The following is a 10840-nucleotide window of genomic DNA, read 5'->3' on the forward strand; positions in this document are numbered from 1 at the left end:
AGATTATTAGCAACGATCTAGGGTTGCTGCTATTGACCCATTATCAACGGCGACATGTACAAGATCATCAATGACGACAAGTGAGATCTGCCGTTGATGGTCCTTCATAAGCGGTGACATGTGAATGTTGTCGTTGATAATTGGTCTATAGCGGTGACAATTGGTGTTGCCACTATTGACCCCTACACAATAATAATAATAATAATAATAATAATAATAATAATAATAATAATAATAATAATAATAATAATAATAATAAATAAATAAATAAAATAAAATAAAAAATCACATTAAAGCTTATTAAGATTATATTAGCCTATTAAAAGTTTTTAAAACAATTAAAACCTATATATATATATATATATATATATATATATATATATATTAATTGTTTTTTGTCATGATCAATCGTAGTGCATTGGATTCTAGACTTGGTCAAATGTATTATAATCCGATCGATCATGATATGATCATAGGATCAATAGAATATCTCATCGATCTTAATGCATTACTCTTATCGATCGTGAAATTAGATCCTAACTATTAGTCAGATCGATCATGACAGGATCATAGGATCGATGGCAGATCTGATCGATCACAGTATATTACTCCGATCGAACTTATTGCATTAGTCTGATTAATCATGATAAAGTTTGATCGATCAAACTTGACACATCGAAGGTTCGATCGAACGCTCGATCGATCCTAGTGTAGTAATCTGATTGATCATGATAGAATAATAGGATCAATATACCATCCGATCAATCCTAGAGCATTAGTCCGATTGATCGTGATAGAGTTCGATCAATTAAACTTGAAACAATGAATGTTTGATCTAACGTGCGATTGATCCTAAGTAATAGTCTAAACGATCATGATATGATCATATGATCGATAGAAGATCTGATCGATCAAAGTGTATTACTCTGATCGACCGAACATCCAATCAAACCTATTGCATTAGTCTGATTAATCGTGATAGAGTTCGATCAATCAAACTTGACACAATGAAGATTTGATAAAACATCCAATTGATCCTAGTGTACTAGTCTGATCGATCATGATAGGATCATAGGATCAATAGAATCATCCAATCGAACCTAGTGTATTACTACGATCTATCCTAGTGCATTAGTCTAATTGATCGTGATACGATTAATTGATTAATCAAATTTGACAGAGTGAATGTTTAATTTTTTGGGGGTAACTTCACTTAACTTCCTGAATTGTTACCACTTTTACACTGTTTCTCCTAAAGTTCTATTTCTCTCAATTTAATTGAATATTTTTTAACGAGGGTATTTTGGTAATTTTATGGGATTTAACAGAAAATCATAATAAATGGGTGACATTATGAACAGTTGAAAGTTGTATACACTAAATTGAGATAAATTAAACTTTAGGGAGAACACTGCAAAAGTGGTGATAATTAATTAAGGGATTATTTTTTTTTTTTTTTTTATCAAACCAGTTTGTTATTTTTTATTCTTTGCCACTGATAATGTGATATTAGTTGCCACTTATACTAAAACAACTGGGCACGCATAGTCTGATAATGGCGCAATCAGAAATTTCGGTCCAAATTTTTTTTTCTCCCACTCCTCTTCCTTTACTTTCCTCAAAACCCTAAACACCCTTCCCTTTTTCAACGAGGGCCCCCCCTTTTCTGGTCGGTAACGAGAGAGAGAGAGAGAGGAAGAAGAAGAAGAAGAAGAAGAAAAAGAAAGAGGTTGGGACCAAAGGATTTTTCGACCATTAAGAAGGTAAAATCTCAAGCTTTTACTTGTAATTTCATTATACCCACTTATTCTGGCTCTATAATGGTAAAAATCTTCCCTTATGATGTATGATTTTAATTAGGCTTGGCAATTCGGGTTCGTGTCGACTCGGCTGACCCGATTACATATTCGAGTTCAACACGAACCCGAACACAACCCACTTGTCAACCGTGTTACCCGAACACGACCCGGGTAACACGGTGTGACAATCGCCCGAAGAAGAAGAAAGAAGGATGAAGGTCGAAGGATCGTCCAGTCGAGAGAAGCAAACAAAGCAATCCAGAGGTTGTGGAAGAGTTGTTTCTGTCTCTCTCTGAACAACACAATCCTGTTTCCATCGCATTTCCAAATCATAGCTAAACCACACACAAATCACAATCCTCGCTCGACGCTCACTGTCTCTCTGTGAACAAACCCTAGTTTCCAAAACTCTCCACCCCGAGCACGAACGTGAAGTCCATCGCATCCAAGCCCTTGGAAGACTCGGCCCTGAAGGCCTCCACCAAGCCCAAATCCAAGCCAGCCTCGTCGGCGGCAACCAAGCAGCCGATTTCCAAGACCGATAGCAAGGATTCGTCCAAGTGGCCCAAGAAGAAGGCGTCGAAGCCGAGCGCAGACGGCGTCGTTTCACCTAACGACACAAAGGAGTCAATCGCCGGAGATGAGAAAAAGCTCTTCCAGAGGGCCAGTGTTGAGTGAAAATGAAAAGGAAATGAGTGAACTGTGAAAGTGAAAAGAAGAAAAGGCCTGCTTAGTGCTCGGTTTCCTGAAGTTTCTATAATTTTTTTTTTTTTTTTTAATATAACCGGGTGATAATCGTGTCTGGCAGGTCAACCCGCGGGTTGACCCGCTAGACACGATTTTAATCAACCCGATTATGACCCGAACCCGATTATGTTAAACCCAAACCCTATTTTCCCGTGTCGTGTTCGTGTCGGATTCGCGGGTCGTGTCAAAAATTGCCAACCCTAATTTTAATGTTATGGAGATTTGGAGTTTTTTCATGGGCTGTTGCTTATTGGGTGGTTGAATTTTTGGGAGATGCTTGTTTTGTGTTACAAACTTACAGTCCCAAAGATAAAAGACTACACTCTTTTCCGATTACAAAGGGTTTATCTGATTTTGTGCGTAATTTGTATGGTATTTGGTGTTGAAGTTCAAAGCATGTTAGATCAAATTTTTACTTAATCAATTTTAATGTGAAAAAGCAAACTACCTTGCAGTTCTTGTAGACTCTGTTCTTGGATTTTTCAGATTTTTAATTTTTTCCTCAATCTTTTACATTTCCATTCTCAAACCAAACATCTCTTGTTTTTTTTTTTTGGTGTCGATGACAAAAGCAATTGCAATTAATTCTTTCGCAGAAGCTCTTAGACTTTTTACAGACGTTTTTTTCTTCTTCATATTTATAGAGTTAAATTAGGCCACAAGTTAGCTAGACCAGAATATATATATGGCATCTATAATTATTGAAGGAAAGTGAAATATTAGTTGTTGGGTTGTTATTTGATTGCTTAAGCTGATCAGTCAAATAAAACCTTTCTTCATGACTTTTTCCTTTCTTTCTTTCTTTTTTTTTTTTTTTTTTTTTTTTTTTTTTTTTTTTTTTTTTTCTTTTTTTGGAGGGGGATGTTCATGAGAATCATGACAATTAGAAGTGATTCGAAAGTGCATGTAGAGGGTTTCCATTTTTTTTTTTTTTGGTAATTACCTTTTTCCCCATGAACTTCCAGCCTGTGCCATTTTGGCCCCACTAACTACCACTTCGACCAAAAAAGAGCATCAAACTACTATCTTTACATACTTTGGCCCCTTCCGTCAGTCTAATTCATGCAAAGACTTAAATGCCCTAACTTAATTTCAAAAATGACCTAAATACCCTCATATTTCAAAAAAAAAAAAACTAAAGGAAAAGGCCGCCACCCTTGAGGTGGCCGAGTGGCTCGCGGCTACCCCGTAACTAGGGGTGGCCGCGCGGCCACCCCAGGTTCTGGAGTGGCCGTGCAGCCACCCCTTAGGCCGGGGTGGGCTATGAGCCACCCCAAAGGTGTCCGGAGCCACCTCTAGGGGTGGTTCGGGTGCCACCCCCTTAGTTTTTTTTTTTAAATATATTAATTTTAATATTTTTTTATTAATTATTGTAAAGGGCATTTTGGTCTTTAAATCAAAATTAACGGTAAAAAAGGCATATTCCATCCAAGTTAACGGGATTCTCTTACGAAAGGGGCCAAAGTATGTAAAGATGGTAGTTTGATGCTCTTTTTTGGTCGAAGTGGTAGTTCGTGGGAGCAGAAAGACACAATCCGGTAGTTCATAGGGAGAAAAGGTAATTACCCCCTTTTTTTTTTTTAAAAAAAAAAAGTTGGTTGTTGAAGATCTGTAATTATTCTTCGTATGATTATGTCTTGCCTCATATTTAGTGTTATTGAACATGACTACTTGCTTAAACGCTCAAATTTGGACCACAATAATCCAAGGCACATTACCGAATTTTTAGTTTGGTTTCCCTTACCGAACAAAAACTTATAATTATCGGATTTGACGTAGGTGCTGTAGTTTTTTTTTTTGAAGTAATTACTATTTTAATTGTTAGAGCATTTGACATTAGTAATATTACTGAAAAATTGGTGTCCAAATAATATATGACGTGCTAGAATAATTGATTTTTTTTTGTCTTTCAATTTTGTATCTTCAACAAAATCTAGCATGCATATGTAGCTAGAGAGAAGAAACTTGGAAAGTGGCATTTGTTTGGATTTTACATGTAAAGATCATTAAGCATTATTTAATCACATGGGTTCTCCTTCATATAGGAATTCTTTAAGCCTGGAAGGTTATTCTCAACAAGTTTTATATGAGGAACATTATTTCTACAAACATAAATAAGTTTTAATATTTTCTTTCACTGCATGACTTCCAAATATCTAGAATTAGGGTCCTTAGGACTGGCCATTGGTTCTTTTGGCTATCATGTGTACATGTAACTTTTAGATTAGCCTTGGTGCACTGGATTAATAATGGCCTTTTTTTCCCCCCTTTTTTTACGCTACCCCACCCAAAAATGAAAAAAAAAAAGAAAAAAAAAAGATTTGAAAAAAAAAAGATTTCCATTGGTAGGATATGAGAGAGCTGGATATCAAATGAAATATATATTTGTGTGTATTAACCTGTAAAATGCAACTTTAGATTGTAGAATCTTATAAATAACTTGTTTAGCTTGTAGAATCTTATAAATAGCTTGAACTGAGTGTGATGTGATTAAATGTAGGCAATGAGTAACTAGAGATAGACATCAATATTGATAAGAGTTGGATGCAAGAAAGTACCCGATGTTCAGAGCTATATCAAAAGGTGTTGAAGAATTATTGAGAATGGCACGTAGATGTGTGGATGTAGATAATATGATGAGGTGTCCATGTCACGACTGCACAAATCGATATTATAGGCACATTGAAGTGGTTGAGCGTCACTTGTTTATGCATGGAATTGATCAGGCATATACTCGATGGAGATTTCACAGGGAAGATCTGTATAGGGTAAACGCGACTATGTCTTAGGATAACTTCAAATTGGACTTGTAGCAAAAATCACACAAGAGTGGCTTAGAGTTTCATCTGGGAAAATGCTATAGCAGGACTCGCTCAAATTTATACAAAGACACCTACTAAATTCATTTTTCAAGGTGTTGATATGAAAGATTCTACAATGGTGGCCAATGCTAAAGTCGAAGCAAGGGCCAATGTTCCTAAAGGTATTTCTCGTGAAAAATGGCCTGCTATATATGACTCATTTGAATCCGACTACTAGGTGGTAAATATATCTTATTATCTTGAATAGTCAATTAAGATTGATAAGATTTGCATACAATTGTAAGAAATCTAATGAGTATTTTTATTTTTGGTTAAAATTTTAAAGGCGGTGTCTTCCCGGAATAAGGAAAATAGAAGTGCCATGGTAACAAATCATGCCGCCAGCGCCTGTTCGTTCGTTAATGTTATTTACAAGAAGATAATGATTTTATAGTATTATAATTTTATAGTAACGTTATTAAGTGTAACTGTTAATTATATGTATTATGTGTAGGCAAAGATTACTTCTCAAAGGCCCAAGCGTATCAAAATTTATAAGGACACCCATACAAGAATGAACGGGACTTTTGTGAACCCAGATGTTGAGAAGCTATATGTAAGTAAATGAAATGTTTATTCATGATGAGTATGTATAATTAACATGTAAGAGTTATTTAGCTAAGGTTTATATGGCTTGTTCAAAATGAAATAGAGTCAATAGCAAACTCTGACAACCTAAAATACCAAAGAAGAAACATTTTGCAAGTGCTAGAGGGGCATCGATCAAGACACATTCGAGGAATGGGGGGGAGGTGTCATACTTATACGGTCAAGTTCCTCTCGTGCGTGCCACGCCACCTAGTCTGACAACCACGATGAGTGTAGGATCAAACAACAAGAGTCAAAGAAATAACAGCAAGAGATTGAGAAAAGATTGGAAGAATCATTATCCCATATTTCTAGGATGGAGGCATCACATGCTACTATGCAGACATCATATCCAATTGCGAACCCAGATGTTGAGAAGCTATATGTAAGTAAATGAAATGTTTATTCATAATTAGTATGTATAATTAACATTCAAGAGTTATTTAGTTAAGGTTTATATGGCTTGTTTAGAATGAAATGGAGTCAATAGCAAACTCCAAGAACCTAAATTCCACCAAAGAAGAAATAGTTTCACAGGTGCTAAGGAGGCATCGCTCAGGACACGTTCGAGGAATGGGGCGAAGGTGTCATACCTACACAGTCAAGTTCCTCTCGTGCGCGCCAAGCCATCTTGTCTGACAACCACAATGAGTGGACAACCAAACAACAAGAGTCAGAGAAAAAAGAGCAAGAGATTGAGAAAAGATTGGAAGAATCATTATCCCATATTTCTACGTTGAAGGCATCACATGCTACTATGTAGGGACAATTGGATATGATGCCAATGTGCCTGCATAGTAGCATGTGATGCCTTCAGCCTAGAAATATGAGATAATGATTCTTCCAATCTTTTCTTATCTTGTTGTTTTTTCTTTGACACTTGCTATTTGATCCTGCACTCATTGTGGTTGTCAGATTGGGTAGCATGGCGTGCATGAGAGGAACTTGATTGTGTAGGTATGACACCTCCCCCAATTCCTCGAACGTGTCCTGAGCGATGCCCCCTTAGCACTTATGAAACTATTTCTTCTTCGGTGGAATTCAGGTTGTCAGACTTCGTTATTGATTCCATTTTATTTTGAACAAGCCATGTAATTTAGGTTGAGATCCTTATGTAATTTATGTCCAATGTGAACTTCAATTTCTAGGCTTGAACATTTATGCTTGTATTCATATTTTTAATTGAATGTAAATCATATTTTACTCAAATACGGTGTGAAAAACTTGTATGATGTAGGAGCTTAATGGCAAGTTTGGCAGATAATTATATAAATATATATATATTTTTAAAAAACTGAATGGTATTAGTGGCGACATCTTGATCGCTGCTATTGATTGACCAATAATAGTGACATCTTGATTCCTACTATTGATTGTCACCGCTATTAATAGAGAAATAACGACGATACATGGTTTTGGTTCAAAACTTATTTAGCGCAGACAAAAAAAAGTTATAGATGCGACATGTAAAGTGATTAATAGCGGCGACAGTAAGACTTTTAGCGGCGACAAAAGGTCGCCGCTAGTAATTTTTTTTTTTTTTTGTAATGCGGTACGATATCAATGTGAAGAATAACATTATTCTAAAAAAAAAAAAAACTTAGAATGAATTGGCACAATGATTGGTCATATGTAAATATGTTATATGTAAAATTTTGAAGATAAAATAACTCTTCTCTATTTCTCAAATTGGAGAGGATCTTCTTCGGCTATTTTCATATATACTACAAATACCACCGCATTGATTTTATATGTGCGCGCGTGCATGTATGTAGTGTGAAGTTATTAAATGGTGTAATAGCTTCCATGGTCTGATGTGGATTTTCTTATTAGACTAAATCATAAAACTAAGATGTTATATTTTTCTACTTTCTAATTAAGATGTTATCATTAATTAATTTAAATTGTGTGTATGAATGGCAAGCTACTAAGTACGTAATTCAACCTGAGAGTCGTTTTTGAAAATGAAGTCTTGAATTTATTCTAGTAATCAAATGTCGCCAAATGAAGGGATATCGATGCATGTTAGAATAAATTTCTATAATTGGGCTTCCAGTGATTATAGAAATTTGCTGAAATGGATTAGGCATATACAGTTATACCCTATACATATAATGACATACTGATAGATGTAATAGTATTAAGTGATCACTAAATTAATTGGTGTAACCCCTAATCTATGATAAAAAGAAAATATATATATATATATATATATGAAGATGATGATCCCTCTCCTTTCTATACATTAGAAAACTCTATTCACATCAAGTTAATGGCGATCTGTAGGTATTCTAAATTAGACAAAATTATAGAATTATTGTGTTGTTTTTCCTAGTATATATGCTTTTATATATGTTTATCGATCCAAGAAGTTTTCGAAACCCAAGATTGAGAGATTTCCTATAATTTTGATCAGGCAGACCAAGATGTCTTAACTGAATTTGGTTGAAACTTGGATATATACAATAAAAACCCATGCATATCCAACCTTTTGGCTTCGATCTATAGGTACCAATTTAATGCATACACTACATCGTAAGTAGATCCAAACCGATTCGTGGAAAAACTAGCTAGCAGCCACAAATGTAATGTCAATTCACTTATTATTGCTATTCTATATATCCACACCAAACCATACATTTGATTAAAAAACAAACTTTTAAGGATCAACTCTTCTTAGTTCTCCTGAAGCCTTCTTCCTTCTTCAGTATGGCTACTGTATCCTACATCTCCCCCAGCAGAATTTGAAATACCCTCATGATCACAGATCACCTGCAATGTTATTGAAACAAATTAAAAGAAGAGTTGAATGAAAGGCCCTTTCCTTTCCTTTAGTAGTCTAAAGAGAGAGCTTTTATACCAAATTGGTTAACCTTAAAACCAGTAAAGACGGCTCCCCAGATAATTACCATGCGGCTGCTGAGGAACTTGGGATTGCGACTCTCCACGTAACCTGAACCATGAACCAACAGCACCTTTAAGCTTATCCACCACACCCGTTCCCTGGCTATCCAGATAGCTCGATTGCGTCCGTTTCCCATAATTCTCATCCTTGGTGCCTAACCGGCTTGCTACCTCCTTTGATTCTGTCACCTTCCCCACAGGCCGCATCTTTGCCTTCTCTGGCTCTTCCGGCCTCCTCTGCTTGTGTAATGCATCTGAAATCAATTCAGATAGCGCCCTATCCTCGTCACCAGGCCTCAACTTCTCCAGAACGTAGTCCTTCACAGACACTACTCCTTTGTCTTCATTCCTGGTTGTGTCATCTTTCTCACCATATCCGAGCTTTGAAGCAACAACATTACTCGCAGAGATTGCTTTGTCAGCGATGGCAGAGGTGGCAGCTGATGAGATTTTCTCAGCGTAGCTGCTCTGGTTTGATGGTTTCCCGGATATATCATCATGTGGGTAGTTTTCCAGTTTGGTAGTAAAGCTTTCTGGGAGTTGAGGTTTATCTCGGAAGGCTTTCGCCTCTGGCTCGGGGGGAACTGGTTCTGGAGAGAACTGGTCATGGCTTCCAGTAGGTAAATTGGTAAACTGATTGCCGGTTGAAATGGGCAAGTTATGGTCTGCTACTCCAGCGGATTTTGGATCCGGTTCATCATGGACATTCATTTTGACAAATGACTGAAGTATTGGGGTGATTCCTGCTACCTCACCACCTGATGCATTATACATAAATGATTCAACTTCAAAACTGCGCGCTAATTTCATTGTACTCTTTTCCTTCACAATAAATTTATAAGCTGCTCTTTTCATAATACTTCACGAGATTTAAAAGTATGAGATTATAATTAATTTAGTAGATATTTCGAAGAAGTGAAAATGAATTAATTTAATGTATACGTACACACACACATATATAACAGTATAGAAAATGGTCTGACCTGTGCCTGTTGGATCAGTGGCTTTGGTCCCATAAACTCCTGGAGAATGTGATAATGTAATTGGCTCACTGATTTTGGTAACGTATCTCTCTTCTGACACACCATGAACTTCTGGGTCTTCAACTGTTTCTTCATCCTCGTCATCTTCCTCATCAAGATCATGATCATCAGCAATATGATGGCCAACGCGTTGATAATCATGATCATGATCATGGTCGTGGTCATGACCATGGCCATGCTTCTTGAGCGTGTCCTTTATCTTCATTGCCTTTGCCTTCACCTTCTTCATCACCGACTTCCTCTCATGGGCGTGCTCATCTTCACCTTGGGCCACTGAAACAAAACATTCACAATCACCACAAGAACAGAGAATTAACACAGATTACATATATACTTCCCAGAAATTAAACAGAGACCTTACCAGGATGCAGAGCAGCATTATGGGGGTCATGATCGTAATTGTGACCATGATCAGGATGTGTTATACGTGAATCCATATTTTCAAAGAAAATAATCTGCTTGGTTGTTGTAGTTACTGTCCAAGAAGCAGATAGTATACGAAGAAGACAAAACTTGAAGAGTTTATATAGAGAAGACCAAAACACACCGCTTTGCCACCTTTGCACGGGTCTGGGCCGTCTGGCGTTTTATCGGTGAGGACACGTGTAGCAACAAGGACACGTCTCAGTTCGGTGACGCGTGGTACGTAAGTACTTGTACACGTGGCACAACGTCGTGTGGCAATATTCTTTTTGTAGTGGACGATCTTATCAGGAGCGGGATTGGATAGCCTAGAGAGTTAACGCATTTGGATCCTATCGAGTATGGATCCTCTCCAGAGTTAACGGCTTCTTTATAGAGCATTACGTTTAGCGAGCGGGAGAGGAACACATCCGTTACACACGTCCACAGATTATGGACCAATAGCATCCCCGTGAAGTAATGTTTTTGGACCATC

General features: G+C 36.9%; 1 protein-coding gene across 1 annotated transcript; it reads right to left on the reverse strand.

Annotated features, from left to right (window-relative positions):
* Positions 1–8566: 8566 nt before the first annotated feature.
* On the reverse strand, positions 8567–10429 carry LOC133861613 (low-temperature-induced 65 kDa protein-like). Its single transcript, XM_062297401.1, has 4 exons — positions 10304–10429; positions 9883–10215; positions 8905–9657; positions 8567–8767 (listed from the first exon to the last, which is right to left on the reverse strand). Exons 1-4 carry the CDS (start codon positions 10377–10379, stop codon positions 8757–8759), a joined length of 1173 nt encoding a protein of 390 aa, XP_062153385.1. The 5' UTR covers positions 10380–10429; the 3' UTR covers positions 8567–8756.
* Positions 10430–10840: the final 411 nt, after the last annotated feature.

The sequence above is a fragment of the Alnus glutinosa genome, chromosome 2, assembly GCF_958979055.1.
Source record: "Alnus glutinosa chromosome 2, dhAlnGlut1.1, whole genome shotgun sequence".
Classification (NCBI taxonomy): Eukaryota; Viridiplantae; Streptophyta; class Magnoliopsida; order Fagales; family Betulaceae; genus Alnus; species Alnus glutinosa.